The sequence below is a fragment of the Bicyclus anynana genome, chromosome 8 (genome assembly GCF_947172395.1).
Source record: "Bicyclus anynana chromosome 8, ilBicAnyn1.1, whole genome shotgun sequence".
In the NCBI taxonomy this organism is placed as follows: Eukaryota; Metazoa; Arthropoda; class Insecta; order Lepidoptera; family Nymphalidae; genus Bicyclus; species Bicyclus anynana.
Genome location: NC_069090.1, coordinates 972,560 through 991,299, shown reverse-complemented (window position 1 = coordinate 991,299; position 18,740 = coordinate 972,560). Strand labels below are relative to the sequence as shown.

The window sequence follows — 18,740 nt, the reverse complement described above, 5'->3', positions numbered from 1 at the left end:
AGGTTTACTGTCATACATCTGTAGCTAAAAACACGTTTGCTATGTTAGTCTGTGACATTATTATTTTTGTCAATGCAGTTGTCAAATGAAAATTGTCAAAAATATTAATTGTATTTAATTATTTATGTTTTTTTGGGATTTCTTGTTAAAAATGTGTATTATCTTGTGTTGTGAGTTATGCTTGTGATAATTGTGAGTGAAAAAATATGAAACCAGTGACTTTAGACCATAAAATCTGGCCAAAATATACGCATGTAACCTAAAACTTTTTAACCAAAAAAATAAAATACTATGAGTCTCGGGTATAATCATGTTGTAGAGGTATTATAAGACCGCACAATATAAATAAATAAATATACTTAAACAATACACATCACTATCTAGCCCCAAAGTAAGCATACAGAGCAGCTTGTGTTATGGGTGCTAAGATAGTTGATATTATAATATTAATATACAATTATATACTACATATAAATACTTATATAATGTATAAATACACACAGACACTGGAAAACACCCATGCTCATCACACAAATATTTTCCAGTTGTGGGAATCGAACCCACGGCCGTGGATGCAGAAAGCAGGGTCACTACCCACTGCGCCACGCGGCTGTCAATATCCTCTGATATCATAATCTTATTTCTAGGAAGGCGACCGCACTCTAATGCCAACCCTTTTGAACTTCTGCTCTGGCAACCCTAGCCGGCTGCTGGCAGCGCGTACCTGTGCGTTGTGCAGGTGCACGGCCGTGTCGTCCTCCTCGCTGAACATGTTGTGGTCGCGCTCCTGCGGCGACAGGCGCAGCCGCATGCCCGCCAGCTCCGCCTGCCACGGCTCGAAGTACGAGTCGCACGACGACGACCTGCACGGGAAAATAGTTTTTATTACACACAAGATAAAGGTCAATGTGGTTTTCTTTTAAAAAAAAGAACATTTGCCATATCCTTTAAATATGATCTTCCCCTCCTAAATAGTCTGTGCAGGACTTACACATCTGAAAGTGCAGTGTTAGTCCTCCACATTAGTTTTGACGGCCTCCGTGGCGCAGTTGTATGCGCGGTGGATTTACAGGTCCTGGGTTCGATCCCCAGCTGGGCCTATTGAGTTGTTCTTAATTGGTCCAGGTCTGGCTGGTGGAAGACTTCGGCCGTTGCTAGTTACCACCCTGCCAACAATGGTATGATGTCGTGAAGAAACCGAAAGGGGATGTGTATTTTCATCCTCCCCCTAAGTTAGCCCGCTTCCATCTTAGATTGCATCATCACTTACCATCAGGTGAGATTGTAGTCAAGGGCTAACTTGTAAAGAATAAAAAAAAAAAAGGTGTACCACATAAAAAGTGCTTAAGGTAGAATTGGTCTGATGACATCGAATTCGTAGAGCTGCTGAAGGTGCTTACAAAAGACCTATATCTAACAGTGGACCTCCATCAGCTAATGATGATGGATGATGATGAATGTATCTATAGTGTCCACCGGCAACGTCGTGATCACTCGCCTGGTGTGGTGCTTGCTGGGCTGTGCGGCGGCGGCGGCGAGCGGCGGCAGCGCGTCCGTCTCTGACGTCAGCGATTCGCACGACTTGGCGGGGCGCAGGCCGGCCGCGCACGCCACCACCTCCTGCAGAAAACATTTCATGAATGAACATTCAATAAATGAGTAGTGATATTTTCAATGCGAAAAAAAAAACACTTGAATCGCGCCTTTTTGCTAAAGCCGCCAAGGACCCTAGGTAATTTCAGCCCTGGCCAGAAGCCCTAATATTGTTGCCGGCATCCAAGCTGCATCGTAGCGCTGTTCTGCCTCAAACATAACTCCTCCTGTCACCTTACTAAATGTGCCCGAAGGTGTTGTGGGAGGGAGGGGGGGACTTGACTGATATAGTCTGTGGACAGACCATCCATAAAAGAGTCTCTTTTAAGTGCCGATTTCGAAAATGTAAAGTAAGCAATGAAGCAATCGAGCTATTGTTACACGTTCCTCAATTACAGGTGATATTAACATTCATTATTTACGTTATTGCAGAGGGGAGTTATCAGATTTGTTATTAATAAGAGGGTATTTGATGACTTGAGCTCAGTTGTTTGTGAGGCAGCGTAGACGTCACGCTGCCAGTCGCGTCAGTGATTTTGTGCAATAACGTTTTGTGTTAAACGTCGGGCAGGTGAGGTAAGTGTTTATGCTATCTAAAGGGATCCCTTAAACCTACTCCCAAGGTCACAAGTCCTGGGATCTGCTTGAGGTGTTTCCTCTGCCACAAAATAATGATACCTCGCTCGTTACTACCCGTGACGTCACACTACATCAGAGGAGCTGTCGCTAACCTGCTGCGGCGGCGTGTCGGGCGGGCGCGCGGGCGCTCGCTGCAGCTTGCTGCGACTGAACAGCCCGCGCCAGCCCGACGGGGACCGCTTCAGCGCTCGCTTCGACCCTGAGACACACAATCATTACTTTATAGATCACTAGCGGACTAACTTGCGGTGACAGACGGACAGACATACAAATTTACTTTCGCATTTATAATATAAATTTAGTAGTATTTTAGTTACGAAATACGTAAATAATAAATAGAGACCTGCAACTGGTAGTTCCAACACAGTGTGGTACTGCGGCAGGTTGTTGGGACCGGACCCCACCTGCAAACAATATTCATTATTTAAAACCAACGTTATTCAATTCCTTTAGTTTAGCTAAGTAATCATCACTATAAGTGAATTGTTAAACTCAAAATAAATGTCATACCTTAATGGTCAGAGTAAAATGAACCCTAACATGTATTAATAAATTCAATTATTTTAAAGACAAGTAGAAATTGTTACCTCGATGTACTTAGACCTATGGTGTCTGTGTGTTAAAGGTGTGGCTTTCAAAGTAAAATAAACCCTAACCTGTATTAATATGGTCTATTTTACAGTGACATGTAGAAGTTACCTCGATGTACTTTGGCTTGAGGTGCGAGGCGGGGCGCAGGGTCTCGCTGGCGGCGGCGGCGATGGCGCCCGAGGCGCCGGGCGCGGGCGGCGCCGTCTCGCAGATGATGGACTTGCCGCGCCGGCGGGCCTCCTCTAAGCTGTAACACAAACATTATTAATGTTGTTGAACACACACACACACATACACAGGTATTACGTGTTAGTTCATTCATCACGTACATGCGCATCGGTGGACGCACGCATGCCCATACGTACGCACGCATGTACGTTAGCAAGCACGTATGTCCGCACGCATGGACGTCAGCACGTACGTATGTGCGCACGCATACAAAAACCTTGCAGGAATTATTTTATCTCATATATTTTTTTCTTCTTTAACTTCATGTGTGATTAACCGTGTGCATGTTTCCGCAAACACCTTAAATAATCAAACAATAAAAAAATACCTTAATAATTTAGTAGGTGGGTGCATAGGCAAACTTTTCGGCCTCCTTCCGGCTTCTAACCCTCTCAGTTCCACGTGAGAGTCGTATTGGTCCTGCAAAATCAATTACAGGTCTAGTAATACTGTACGTACATATACGGACAATCATTTAAGCACAGTAAAAATTCGATTATTCACATATCAGATATACTTTAGTTATATTCTCAGATGTACAATTATACGCCCACTTTAATATACACGTCATATTAGAGAGGGCGGATAACTGTGCCTCTGTGTATAGTAGCATTGTACCTGTTCCAGCGACTGCGGGCCCGAGTCCGCGCCCTGCTCCTGCGCGAACAACTCCTCCGCGTAGCAGATCAGGAACTCCGTCACCACCGCCTGCCAACAAGTTATTATTATTAGCGTCGCTATGTATTTTCTTATAAACTTCGCGATTTTTTCATCCGAAACTCCTCAGTGCCTGAAGACAAAAGTCTTTGAACGGTGCGTGTTGTCAGTTATGTTACGTAGCTTATGGTTACGAAACTTGGTCGCTAACTATAATGGGACTTTTAAGAAGGCTCAAAGTCATACAGCGGGCGACGGAACGAGCTATGATCGGAGTGTACCTTCGTGATTGATTGATTCAAAAATTGAGACATCCATTGAAGAACTAAAGTCACCGACATAGCTCAGCGAGTCGCGAAACTGACGTGGCAATGGGCGGGCACATAGTTCGATGAGCCGATGGACGTTGGGGTGCCAAGGTAAGGTGTTGGGCGACCCCCGACTCGCTGAGCAGTGACACTGCACAGGCGGGGGTCAGGTGTCGTGTGCTAGTGTAGCGTTACCTGCACAGCGACCCCCTGCAGCGCGTGCTGCGGCTTGGGCGAGCGCAGCAGGTTGGGCGCCCACACGATGGCCATGTTCCGCGCGGTCATGCCGGTCGACTCGCTGAGCAGTGACACTCTGCGCAGGTGACGCATTAGGTATGCTAACGTTCTGAAAAAAAAATAAAGAAAATATTTCTAAAACTTTTCATCATTACCCTTCCTTCTGGCTTTACCATACTCGGGTAAAAAAGAGTATATTGGAAGAAATCGGTACACCTGTACGACTAGACATTACAGATGATGTGCCTTCTCCAGTGACAGATGACATTATCATTATCATCATCATCATCATCGTCGTCGTCGTCAACGACTGCTGAGCTCGAGTCTCTTCTCAGAAGGAGAGGGGTTAGCTCAATAATCCACCACGCTGACCCAATGCGGATTGGCAGACTTCACACACACAGAAATTTTAGAAAATTCTCTGGTATGCAGGTTTCTTCACGATGTTTCTCCTTCACCATTTGTGACACGTGATATTTAATTTCTTAAAATGCACATAATTGAAAAGTTGGAGGTGCATGCCCCGGACTGGATTCGAACCCACACCCTACGTAATCGGAGGCAGAGATCATATCCAGTGACAGATGATATTATCAAGGTCTACAAAAGGCTATTAGAGTTAGGGCTACGAGAAGTGGCAGTGGGTAGTGAGTAAGTGGGAGGCGCGTCACCTGTAGTGCGGCGGCGGCAGCTTGACGACGGTGTCGCGCATGGCGCGCAGGCGGCAGTCCTCGGGCGCCTGCACGGCCGACACGAACCCGTCGTACAGCTGGTACGTGCACAGCGGGTTGGGCAGCTCGCTGCGACACCAAGCAACACGTTGTACTGCATATTCATCATCATCATCATATCAGCCGATGGACGTCCACTGCAGGACATAGGCCTTTTGTAGGGGCTTCCAAACGATATTGAGTCACCTGCGTCCTGCGACTCGCTTGATGTAGTCAGTCCACCTGGTGCGGGGTCGCCATTCCAGCACTTTGGGACCCCAACGTCCATCGGCTCTTCGAACTATGTACTGCATATTACAGTTTATAAAATTCAATGTCTAGTAATATAAAATACGACTGCAATAAAACTTCTTTCTAAAAGGAAAAAAAAGCGCCATCTATGAGTCTCATGCATAACTGAAACAGATTCTTGAAGTGTACAAAATGGGATTGTTTCAAAGTTCTCTAAGAACGCCATCTATTGGTAGTTTAAAATAACAAATACTGTTTCACGATGCGTTTAGATGGCACACAATATATGAAAATCCTCACCCGATTACACCTTTCGTATCACACTGACCAATTTACTCCCCAAGTCAAGCGTGTGTAGTTTTACTTTAATAATGATTGCATTATCCATCATTTCAGACTATGGACGTCCACTGATTAACGTATTTTATTATTTTTTTTTTCTCTCATTTATTTATTACTTCTTTTTTTTTAAATTTTTAACAATATAAGTATAATAAAATACAAAACATTATTAAAAATTTATAAAAAAAAATTCACCCTCCCGCTGCGGGACATTTGAGTGTCCAAGCAACCGGTGGTCAGGGCTCCAGAGTGAGGAACCTCCTCACAATACGCGCCGTCTCAAGAATCACTGCCTTTTGTATCCGACTCTTGATCCAACAGTTAAGCGAAAGCTTCCTAAGGTGTTGGTCGAAGCTTTTCGCTATAAGACCATTGACTGAAACAACTATCGGAACAATAATAGTTGACTCAACATTCCACATGGCGGTAATCTCGTGAGCAAGGTCCAAGTATTTTGATACTTTTTCCTTTTCAGCTTTAACCAGATTATCGTCATGTGGAATAGTAATATCAACAATTATTGCACGACGCACTGACCGATCGACTAGCACTATATCAGGTCTATTGGCTACAATATACCTGTCAGTGATAATCGTTCGGTCCCAGTAGAGCAATGCACTGCTATTTTCAAGAACTGACGCTGGGTCGTACCTATAGTAAGGCGGCATCTCAAAATCGATAAGGCCATATTGAAGAGCAAGCTGTTGGTGGATTATCTTGGCTACTTGATTATGTCTGTGCAAGTATTCGCCGTTAGCAAGGTGAGAACACCCGGACACAATATGCCTGAGGGACTCCCCAGGACGATGACACGCTCGACAGATGTCTAGAGTGCCATCTTTCATAATGTGTTTCCGGTAGTTTCTCGTCTTTATAACTTCGTCCATAATTGCACAGACAAAACCCTCGGTTTCCCCAAAGAGGTCACCGAATTGCAACCAAGATACAGATGTTATTTGATCTACATCCGGCCCAGTAAGGGCCTTGTAGAATCGTCCATGCAACTCCTTGCTCTTCCATATTGCCACACGATCTGAGTTACTGATTACTATAGGCTTGCGCCAGTTCTCTTTGCCTAGGGATAGCGGGGTAAGTCCCTTATCCACTGCAACGACATCCTGATACATACTCACATTCATCTTGAGAAAATGATCTCTGAGATTGCACACCTCACGATTATGGAGGTTCCTGGCGTTTAAGAAGCCACGTCCTCCACACTTGCGTGGGAGGTACAATCTCATTACAGATGAACGGGGGTGATGCATCCGGTATGACGTCAGCAGTTTGCGGACTTTACAGTCCAGGGAATCCAGTTCGGTTTGAGTCCACTTTAGAATGCCAAAAGTGTATATGAGTAAGGGCATGACCCAGCTATTAAAGGCACGCACCTTGTTACCGCCTGATAAAAGACTTTTTAGGACTTTTTTCAGGCGGCCAAAGAAGCGTTCCTTCACTACCTGTTTCATATTCCCTGCCTCAATACAAAGTGCTTCTGTCATTCCAAGGTATTTATAGGTCTCGCCTTCAAGGAGTGATCTGAGAATGACAGTTTCTGAAATAACTATATTCTCGGAGCTCACTATCCTTCCTCGCTCTACATTGATGACCGCACACTTGTCTACACCAAATTCCATCCTTATGTCATTGCTAAAGGTTTGAGTAATCTTCAGCAATGACACTAGGTCTGTACGCTTTGATGCATACAGTTTGAGGTCATCCATGTAAAGCAAGTGGGATATGAGCTCACCACCCCTGCGAAGGCGAAAGCCTAGCCCTGAATCCCGCAGTAAAGTACTGAGAGGATTAAGAGCTAGACAAAACCATAGAGGGCTCAAACTATCGCCCTGGAAAATACCTCGCCTAATCCCTATCAGTTCATTCGATTCAGAACACTCAGAAGCGCCTGGGTGACGAAGAACTGTCATCCACTGTCTCATACATGACTCAAGAAAAGAGCATAGTGTTGTATCGACCTTGTACAACCGCATGACCTCCATGAGCCATGAATGAGGCACTGAATCATAGGCCTTCTTGTAGTCTATCCAAGCAGCCGTGAGATTTTTTCTGTTTCGCCGAACCTGTTGGCAAATAGCAGTGTCTATGAGGAGAAGTTCCTTTGTACCACGAGACCGGGCCTTACATCCATTCTGTGTTGGGGCCAAAATATGATTTGCATTTATATGCATCGTTAATTTTGATGACAGAATGGATGTAAGGAGCTTATAGATGGTGGGTAAGCATGTTATCGGTCGGTAGTTTTTGGGGTCTGTGGTACTTCCGGATTTGTGTAGCAGGAACGTGACACCAGTTGTTAAAAATGCCGGTAGCGATCCAGTGTCAATGGCATTTTGAAATTGCACTGCCAAGATAGAATGGGCGCTACGAAACCATTTTAACCAGAAGTTGTGCAATCCGTCCGGTCCTGGGCATTTCCAGTTTGACGCCGGACGAATTGCACAACTTACATTTTCTGTAGTAATGGATATCGGAATCATTTTTTCCACCATTGCACACTCTTCCTTGACAGTACTCATCCAATCGCCTTCAGTGTGGCCTACGGGGGCCGACCAGATGCTACGCCAGAAATCTGACATAGCATCAGAAGTCGGAGGTTCCCCATCTGTCACACAGACACTGGATCGTTCCCAGTTCCTGTACACTTTCCGTTGGTCACTTTGGAAGATCCTATTCTGATTATACCGGTCAATACGCTCTTTATAACGCCTAATGCGTTGTGCCCATGCATAGACTTTCTGCTTCAAGAAGTCAATGCGTTCGGTGACACAAGCCAAGTACTGGAACGGACGTGTGTCAGTCCCAGCAAAAGCCTGAGTCACAAATCGCATAACTCTAGGGCGATTATTGCCCTCCTTGAAGCAGATTAGCTTAGCTATGAGAGTTCTAGTCAGTGTGATACGCCTTTCGATTCTGGTCCGCCAAGCTGGTGCTTGACCCGTCCTCTGCGAAGCCGTGCGTGGTTCAGGGAATTTGACACCCGCAATACGACACGCCGCAACGGCTCCACAGAATAGAATCGAATGCGTATCACTTAGGTCCTCAGATGTTACGAGATATTCACCTAAAACCTGATCTAGAACCCCCACTAACGCCATATTTCGTCTATGTACAGGCAAACGAGGCAATTTTGGACTTAAATTAAGAGGGATGTACCTATATGTCATAATAGAATCCTCCAAAGTTCTCCTCAATTGCTCATAATTCTGGCTACTTACTTGCATATCGATACCATCCTGTAGCACCTCTGGGATGTTGGTTTGCAATGTTTGCTGAGGTAAGCTACGGATGGTATCGATTTGTACTGAAGTAGAGCGCAGTCGTTCAAGGTTAGCTTCATCCAGCAGATGACGTCGCTGGATTGCTCGCACCTGATCCGATAGTCGCTGCGCAGTCACGGTCACTGTTGGCTCAAGAGTCTGAAACATAGACAACATCCTTGACCGGTACGCAGTAAGGTTAGTTCCCCCCTCTGTTGCCCCATAGTACGCACGCATGACGCTCTCATTGAGTGGACGAGACCATCTCATGCGGCGCACTATACCACCGGTAGCGGGAGCACTCACTGGAGCCCGCAGCTCCACTTGCCCCAAGCTCTCCGGTAGTATATCGTCGTCACTCTGCTGCTGGTATTGTTGCTGTTGTTGTTGCCGCCGCCGTGTGGTGACACCCCGATGAGTCCTCCGAACCGGAGTGGGTGTCACATCCCCCGCAGATGTTGGCGGGGTTATTATTATTATTATTATGGAGTAAAAGCCAGCGGTTTTTTATCATCATTTTTTGTGACAACTCACCGGAAGTACATCTTGAGCAGGCTGGCGAGCGCGTGCGGGTCGCGCTGCAGCGGCGCCAGCAGGTCGACGGGCTGGCCCGCGTCGAAGGCGGCGCGCAGCCGCTGCGTGAGCGCCGCGCCGCCCGACAGTCGGTACACGCCGTCCACCGCGCCGCGCCGCTCGATGGCGCGCGAGCACTCCACCAGCACCAGCGGCACTGCGGACAACCACCACTGTCAGCGACAATCCATACTCTGCACATGCACTCTAAAGCTTCATGTACACTATTCACTTCGAAGTAGGGATGTTGGACATGTACCAGCCTTGCCTTCCCACAATAGGGATAATAACAGTTTTTTTTAAATTGTATATAAATTAAGAGTATGCTAATAGTAAAGCAAATTTGCAAACGTAATTTGCAGGGTATCTGCGATCATTACTTTCGGAGCTACAGGGATTTAAAGGATCCTTGAAAAACGCCCCATACAAAATGGTACGATTTAATGACATCGTAGGTACATAATGATCGAGATGATGGGGGGGGGGGGGGAAGGCGGTGAGCTACTCGCTTCGAGTGTAGATCTAGTAGAGTAGCGCTTCGTGTGCAATGTTTCGAGTCCTTTCACACAAAAACAACGATGGAGAGTAGAGCGAGACGAAGCTAGGCACGAAGCGAAGCGAAATTTGTTTCTACACTGTTGTATTGGGGAAGTAACATTAACTGAGACGAACTTCGTATGATACACAGAGACACATAATAGCTGGTGTAGAGCCAACAACAAGATGAAGCTCCCACCGTCGTGGCCGCAGTTGAGCAGGTGCTCGCCCAGGTCGCAGCCGAACACGCGCTCGCGCAGGATGCCCTGCTGCTTGAGGCTGCGGCGCGACGGCCGCGACAGGATGAAGCTGCGGAACAGCGAGATCAGCTTGCCGTGCTTGCGCAGCACCGGCTTTATCGGCGCCACCGCCACCGACCTGCCGACAGATGACGATCTAGTTAACTACGTTTTTGAAGCAAAACTTCTTTACGCACCCTAGACTTGTAAACTCGTGAATGTATTACGAAACAACATTTATTACATATAACGAAATTAAATGTTTCAACGGCATAATTATGAAGTAGTGAGTAGTTTTATTTTAGTCTTTTAACGGCATAAATGTGAACTAACTAGTAGGAGCTTGTGAAGTAAAGCGAATCCGACACGCGAGATGGCGCTGCTAACCGCTAGTAATTTTCAAGTTTCTCTTTCATATATAATTTTTTTTGAAAGAAGTTTTACATTCTTAATGGTCTAAAGAACCCTGTGCCTGGGACAGCACTTTACGTCGGTCCGGGTCATTATCATTACATCTGATAGAGGTAATTAATGAATTTAACATTATCACTATTACCAACACGCATCAGAGCAACCTGTCTAAGCCTATATCTCCTTTCCTATAAGTAACAAGGCTTGGCCCTGTAGTGGGCCATTAAAACAGCCGTGATGGTCCAGTGGATATGACCGGTCCGGGACATACACCTCCAACTTCTCAGGTGTGTGCATTTTAAGAAATTAAATATCAGGGGTCTCAAAAGGTGGAAGGAAAAACATTGTGGGGAAACCTGCATACCTGAGAATTTTCTTAATTTTTATAGCCTATCATCACCGAGGGGTGGTTCGATCCCTGTCCCGTTGATCTATTGTCATACCCACTCCTAACACAGTCTTTCCCGACTAATTGAAGGAGAATGGAAATATTGGTCATATTAAAAAAGATATGGCAAATATTTTTGAAAAAAAAAAATCTTCACGTGAGTGAAGTATGTGACTCGTGCTCAATAGTAGCCGCATATTCGGCTACTATTGAGCACGAGTCACATACTTGTTGGTCTTGGTTGTTAACTCAGACTAATTAGATAAAGACCTGGCTCGTATGACATCATTTTTCTGTCAAAGCATATGATCAACGATATTGTGCGATTATAAACACTGTCTCTATAGAATCGATGTTTAATGGTTTACAATCGTGTCCGTCGGATAAAAAACTCCGTAAAAATACCTTTTTGTGTAGTTAAATGGTGTAAAAAACGAACAAAAACTGCTAGTTTAGTATAAGATATGTATGAAATCTAAGCTCGTTTTCCTTAGAAAATGGCAGAAAATTTTGGGTGATACTAGTCCTTATGTATTTAGTCTGAGGTTGTCAATGATGAATGATGACGCTGATCTCACCCCACGATGGGCGGCGGCTGCGTCATGTGGCGCGGCACCTTGTCCCCGATGACGGCGACGCAGTGGTGTGGGAAGAAGCCGACGCGGAAGCCGCGCTTGCCGCGCCACCACAGCGACTCCTGCGGGCCTGCCGAGAACGACAACACTATTGGCATTTTATTATTCGTTCCTTCCCATATACAACTGCATGGCGAATTATGTACTCCACAACTCCTCCGGCCTTACCTGGCATGTCGATGATTGATATCATGTCGCCGACTTCGAAACTAATTTCGTCCCGCGCCTGCAATACAAAAAAATCATTATTTTTTTGGGTATTTTTACAGATACCAGAGCCCCTTGTCTCCTCGGTAGTGTTGGAACAGCATCATAATATCTCATGATGCTATGCTACAGTACATATTTATAATAATCTATCGTAATACGATATTTTTGATAATGTATGCGATGGACCCGGCACCTGCACGGTTAATCGAATGCTAAAATATTTGTCTCGTGTAATGTCAAATTTGTCAAATTATAAGGCATTTTTTTGGAAAACAGCTCAATATGTCTCAGACTACAAGAGCTCTGTGTAGTACTCTATAGACAAATCCAAAATCTGAGACTGTCTTTAAAAATGTTTGTTAAATTAAATATTTCGCAACCTTGTCGGTTTTTATACAAAATTTGTATGTATTGTATCTATGAAATTAGATTGATTAGTTTCACAGTATGTACGATAGGATCTGCTTTACCTGTGATACATATTTCCTGACAGAGTATGCGGCGGCGACGGCCGGCGTGTTGATGGAGCTTGAATCTTCATTTGAGACCAACAGTTTGTGACCTGGGACAAAATACCAATAATATAATAGATTCCTCCAAAACAACACAGCCTTTTAATATAAAGTGTGTCAAATCGCTTTGTCTATGGTTCAACTTTAGAATCCTTTGCTTCAAGTTGTATGGAGTTTTATAATGTATTTGTGGAAACTTGATGTTCCAATAATTATTAATATTAATTCACGCAAAAACAGCGCACGATTAAATAACATGCAAAAACTGCACCTTAGCATATCAATAGAATGTTACGAGACTGAGTGTACTAAAGACAGAATCCTAAAAGTAGTGAGCGGTTCAATGGTGCAAGAACCAAATCTTTCATCAAAACCAAAAAAGCGGCTAAAGATTTCGTTTGTCGCAGATAGGTTGAACATCATTGGTTGCTTAGTATTAGTACACTAACACAAGCAACCAATGAGGTTGTCAAGTTAAATAAGTTCTATTATTACTGGGTCTAATAATAGGCTAGTTGTCACTTTTTGTAAATGGTCTTGATTGTTCATTATCATTCTACAAGATTGAAAAAATTTCTCATATATTTTCGAGACGTGAATACATAAAAATTTAAATTTTTATATAATTTTTAACAATAAAAGCCGAAACGCCGTCGGCCGTGATATTGTATCGTTTGATGACGTCACGTAAACACTAAACCAAACGGTTTAGTGTTTGTCAAAGACTTTTATACCTTAGTACATTAACATTCTGACGTCCCAAAATGGACGACAGCGTTTTTGACGTGTGGAAAAATTTATAAAATACATAATTTTTAAATTAAGTTTTCTATTAAATTCTTAACTTTTACTTAATATCGATATGTTTCGGACCCTTATTGTTATTTCATATACTATACGAATTTAAAATTGTTTATATTAGGTGAGATATTCACCTAATATAAACAATTTTACTACTATCCTATTATAATTATAGGTTCGGGAGGTCAACTGACCTTTGTTGTCCATCTGCAGCCAGTTGAGCGCCGGGCCGCAGTTGATGGAGTCGTCCGCGATGATGGACAGGTGGTGCACGTAGTCGGCTATCAGCTGCCGGTACTCCGCCTCGTCGCTCACCAGCTCCGGCGTCATGCACTCCTTGAGGTTCGGGAGGCCGGACACCTTCCTCTCGTATATACATCTGGAAATTGGAATATCTTCGATTTACTTCGAAATTTAAATTTAAAATATATTTATTCTAGATTAAATCATGATTTATATCAATCACTCGATAAGCTCGTGCTTTATTTTAGAATCCTTGACTTTATTTATAGAATCCTTCGCTTCAATTTAGAATCCTTTGCTTCAATTTTAGAATCCTTTGCTTCAATTTTGGAATCCTAAGTAGCAAGTTACCTGTGCAGCATCTCGTCCAACTGCAGGAAGTTGTCCATGTTTCGGGTAAGCGTCCACTCGCGCACATCGCTCGCCTCCGTCCAGCTGGCGCTCAGCGCACGCGACTCAGACGACTCCTCCGCACTGTTTACGTGTGACCGCACCTTTAGGCACACCCAACCTGGAAAAATTTATACTTTCAGACAAGTCCAAAATGGAAAATGTAATACTTTCAGACACAATCAACCTGAACATGATATATAATAGATAAATGTTATAGGGGTAAGATCTATCGCATTTACCTTCGCAGGGCGAATCTCCGCTGGTGTCGCAGGGGACGAGTTCCACGCACAGCCCCCCCAGCGACACCCGCTCGTAGTGGAAGTGCGCGCACTCCTCCAACTTGGGGAACCGGCACGCGGCCGGAGGGGGTGGCTAGAGGGAACAGAACATGTATTACTTAGGGATGTTTATTGCTGCCTCTATCTAATGTCTACTTGGCACGTTCGTTGATGACACTCTTACGATATGCGGGCGACAGAGGAAAGACTGCGCGGGTGTGAAATCATGCGTGCGGGGATGTGAGGTGCATCGGTCGTAAATTTTTCATTCATCGCTACACGCCCCCCGGCCCCCGCGGACTATCAGGAGTGTTACGAAAGAACTTGCCAAGCTATAGTTTTATCTTGTTTAGTCGCGGTTTTGTTAGAAAGTGTTCCCACGATCTGACGTTGAGTTTAGTCGGTAATAGTGCAGTGTCACTTGCAGTGGCGTGCACAAGGTTTTTAACTAAGGTATGCACTGTATGTAAAAATTTGAAAATTCCTTGTCCAACTATGTATTGTGTGGTCCAACATAGGTTGTATTGAGTCCTCATGGTAGGCAGTGCATTTTTGCATCTATGAAGTGTACGCCACTCGTCATTTGCAGTGTTAAAAGCCGGTTCACCAACATCTACTCAATTTTGGATAATCTAATTCTTCTACTTGTACTTTATGTTAAATGACAAAGACAAAACATAGGAATAAGCTATCTGACAATAATCAGAAGGTGGTGAAATCGGTCCTAAATGGCTTGTATTGTATCTCACCGAGTCAATGTCGATGTCAAACGTGGTGGAGGCGGTGGGCGCCGACTGGCTCATGGCGGAGCCCTGTGACATCGGCGTCACCGACAGCGCGCTCAGCGACATCGAGCCTGGAATTTTTTTTAATCAATGTTTAATACTCAAAATAAATATTAACTGAGCCTAGTATTCCTAACAGCGACTAGGCGTGAGGTGCATTTACATCACAGGTCAGAGTCATAGATATTGTAATATACTTAATAACAGTCTGTACGTACCTAATTCAAAAAATAAGTTCACTAATACTAAGAGTATTAACGCTACAGCCAGTATTTACATTGTCATGACTCATACTCATACCTAGTAATTTTATAACAAGGAATTATATGTTATCTTCTTCATCTCTTCTTCTTATCTAAATATATATAAAAGCAAAAGGTCGTCACGAAATCTCGAAAACCGCTTGACGTAATAGAGATGACATTTGGCAGGGAGGTAATTTATAGTTAAAGCTCCCGCACACGGGCCGCCGGCCACAACCACAAAGCGCCGCTACCGGCATAATTTCTGTGGTTTTCATACATTTTATATGGACTCGGCGGACATGGTAGACGTCGGTAACCGCCACACGCTACAATCGTCACTGCTCGCTTCTTGTGGCCCGCACCGGCCACTAAACGCCGACCCAAAACGCCACGACACAGGGCCGGATGGGCCTCATAAGAAGGCTCAGAGTCACACAGCGGGCGATGGAACGAGCTATGTTAGGAGTATCTCTGCGTGATCGAATCAGAAATGAGGAGATCCGCAGAAGAACCAAAGTCACCGACATAGCTCAACGAGTTGCGAAACTGAAGTGGCAATGGGCGGGGCACATAGTGCGAAGAGCCGATGGACGTTGGGGTCCCAAAGTGCTGGAATGGCGACCCCGCACTAGTAAGCGCAGTGTTGGCCGACCCCCCACCAGGTGGACTGACGACATCAAGCGAGTCGCAGGGATTCGCTGGATGCAGGCGGCTCAGTATCGTGATGTTTGGAAGTCCCTACAAAAGGCCTATGTCCTGCAGTGGACGTCCATCGGCTGATATGATGATGATGATGATGATGAAGTCGCGGGCGTCCGCTAGTATTACATATTTTGGCTTATTATATATTCGCTGGCTTCATTTCTCATGAGTTATAGGTTATTCCCCTATTCCCAACGCACTGGTGTTTTAAACCACTTTACCTGGCGTATCGCGCTTGCATTCTGTTTCGTTGGACGTCCTCGTGGTTTGGCTGCGGGAGTCTGAGCTGAACCGCACCGTTCTGTAACGACAAAGAATACTGTTAAGAATTTTAGATAAATACATCTTGTCCTTATTTTGGTGGTTGGTTTATGACTGGGTACTCTCTGGCAGAATGTGCGTCGCAAAGGCACTAACTGGTGCCTCTTCTTGACAGATACCTTTTGCTGTTGAGTATGTAATTGACGAGGACTGATGGTCTCACGTGCCTTTTCATTAAACCGACATCTTCTTAAAGGAGACGTCGGAACGAGAGAGAGAGTGAGCGGCTGATACACACCCGCTTCGCAGAAGAACGGGTGCTAGGAGACGCCAATATGCGCACCTCTTGCCACCCTTGTACCAGCGACTGGCAGGACATCACCGAGTCTATGCTACACACGATGGCTGGCGACAGACACGACGCGCGGTGCACTGTACCCTCAGACTAATTAGATAAAGACCTGCCTCGCAAGACATTATTTTTCTGTCAAAGTATATGATCAACGATCTTATCCGATTATAAACACTGTCTCTATAGAATCGATGTTTCATAGTTTACAATCGTGTCCGTCGGTTAAAAACCTCCGTAAAAATACCTTTTTGTGTAGTTAAATGTTGTAAAAAACGAACAAAAACTGCTAGTTTAGTATAAGATATGTATGAAATCTAAGCTCGTTTCCCTTAGAAAATGGCAGAAAATTTTGTTCGTGAATTTGGGTGCGATACTAGTCCTTATGTATTTAGTCTGAGACTGTACCTGTGGAAGGTGGTCCGGGCGCAGTGCGAGTCCTTGTCCGGCTCGGCGAAGGCGCGCGCCGCCAGCGACTGGCAGGACATCACCGAGCCGTGGGGAGAGCCCTGCAACAACAGTTTGCACATGCTACAACAATGTCATTCCTTTTTAACAGAATTCCATAAAGGTTCTGAGCTCGGTTGAAAGTATGTTTATTTGACCACTATGATATTCGTCCCATCGCATCGAAAAATATCGCTAATTTCGATCGCTATTGTCTTTCACTTGTCTCGAGATATGTCGGGCTGCGTATCCTTCCTAGGCCTGGACCAACCTCTATGGTACATGGCCTATGAGCTGGCAAAGTATAACAGCTTTTATAAAATGCCGAAGATCCGGCTATCATAGGCCTACAATCTACAATATTTTGTTGGTAAATAGTTTCTCAAGTGCACTGTTTATCTCAGGCACGCTGCCCAAATCAATGAATCACTGGCACCAGACTCTCGACTGTTATCTCAACAGTCACCGTGTCGCGTGTCGGCCTGCTTACCGGCTAACGATGCGTTTCGCACTTATCGGTACCGCCTTTGAGGCTATGGTACAGCCATAGCATCATTATCCTATCGATTTTTAACCGACTTCCAAAAAGGAGGAGGTTCTACGTTCGGCTGTATGTATGTTTTTTTTTTTTTTTTTTTTTTTTATGTATGTCCAGCGATAATTCCGTCAATTATGGACCGATTTTGAAAATTCTTTTTTTGTTTTGAAGGGTTTACTTTCAGGGTGGTCCCATTTTTTTTATGTCAGGATCTGATGATGGCATCCTGGAGAAATTGAGGGGAACTTTCGAAAGTTGTAGAGACGGCTAGTGCGTTTGTTAGTGTTTCCATAAGGTATTTTAAACCACTACATTTTTATGAAGGTTTGGAGTTGGTCTGATGATGGAGCCGAAACACAGACGATGGAACTCGTCAACGATTTACAGCAGTCACCTTTTGTTTGGGCTTGATTAATTTGTATTGATGAGTACTTTCCACCTATATGGGTTGTGACTGTATTAAGGGTCTGGTGATGAAGACGAGGGACAGTGAAGAGAACTCCTCGATGGTTCACAGTAGCTACCTCGTGTTTGGACTTGATAAATTTGTGTTGATGAGAACTTTCCACCTAGATGGATTGTGACTGTATTAAGGGTCTGATGATGAAGACGAGGGATAGTGAAGAGAACTCCTCGACGGCTCCCAGTAGCTACCTTGTGTTTGGACTTGATAATTTTGTATTGATAAGAACTTTCCACTTAGATAGGTTGTGACTGTACACACGCAGTAGGTATGCTAACACTAAAAATAAAAAAATAAAAATTTTAATAAAAAAAATTCAACCGACTTCCAAGTCAAAAAATAACTTTAACTAAAAAGCAAAAAATAACATCCTACCTATGTGCTACCTTCTGATCAGTTTGAAGGCGGTGCCAAGCCAGTGTCGTGTTTTAATTAAAGCTGTTTCTGAAAGAACCACAGAAATTTTGTAGTTAAAACGTGTTTAATTAAAACATCACTGGCTTGGCACCGCCTTCAAACTGATCAGAAGGTAGCACATAGGTAGGATGTTATTTTTTGCTTTTTAGTTAAAGTTATTTTTTGACTTGGAAGTCGGTTGAATTTTTTTTATTAAAATTTTTTTAGGTTCCGCATCGGGAAAATTAGTATTCGTTAGGGTTCTCTACAGTTGCTCTTTTTTTTGTTTTTTTTTTATAAATGTAAAATATCTATTAGTATTAGTTCCAACCTCTTTAATAAATCCCCTAAAAGAATGATTGTTGATATATAAACTCGAGCAAATATTCTCGAACTATTACCCATTAGGTATAATTAGCATAAAACAATTTTCCTTATTTATTTTCCTTGCAGTTCTAGATGATTACGCAAAGTGATATCAATTTATTCAAATACGCGTTAA

The 18,740-nt window shown here is 44.0% G+C and overlaps 1 protein-coding gene across 3 annotated transcripts in view; it reads right to left on the bottom strand.

The window, feature by feature from the left end:
- LOC112055764 (GTPase-activating protein CdGAPr) overlaps positions 1-18,740 on the bottom strand; it is an 89,394-nt gene that overhangs the window by 15,559 nt on the left and 55,095 nt on the right. For 2 of the 3 annotated variants that reach the window (XM_052883168.1, XM_052883167.1), the window contains exons 2-21: positions 16,803-16,903; positions 16,006-16,085; positions 14,802-14,908; positions 14,014-14,146; positions 13,733-13,892; positions 13,333-13,517; positions 12,296-12,387; positions 11,784-11,841; positions 11,559-11,703; positions 10,142-10,320; positions 9,367-9,562; positions 4,925-5,053; positions 4,212-4,362; positions 3,670-3,759; positions 3,380-3,471; positions 2,932-3,070; positions 2,576-2,636; positions 2,325-2,431; positions 1,499-1,620; positions 725-863 (exon numbers count right to left, since the gene is read on the bottom strand). In XM_052883168.1, coding sequence (XP_052739128.1) covers positions 725-863; positions 1,499-1,620; positions 2,325-2,431; positions 2,576-2,636; positions 2,932-3,070; positions 3,380-3,471; positions 3,670-3,759; positions 4,212-4,362; positions 4,925-5,053; positions 9,367-9,562; positions 10,142-10,320; positions 11,559-11,703; positions 11,784-11,841; positions 12,296-12,387; positions 13,333-13,517; positions 13,733-13,892; positions 14,014-14,146; positions 14,802-14,908; positions 16,006-16,085; positions 16,803-16,882 — 2,445 coding nt within the window. In that variant the 5' untranslated portion in view covers positions 16,883-16,903. The remainder of the gene's footprint in view (positions 1-724; positions 864-1,498; positions 1,621-2,324; positions 2,432-2,575; positions 2,637-2,931; positions 3,071-3,379; positions 3,472-3,669; positions 3,760-4,211; positions 4,363-4,924; positions 5,054-9,366; positions 9,563-10,141; positions 10,321-11,558; positions 11,704-11,783; positions 11,842-12,295; positions 12,388-13,332; positions 13,518-13,732; positions 13,893-14,013; positions 14,147-14,801; positions 14,909-16,005; positions 16,086-16,802; positions 16,904-18,740) is intronic. The other variant, XM_052883169.1, reaches the window with a different exon arrangement.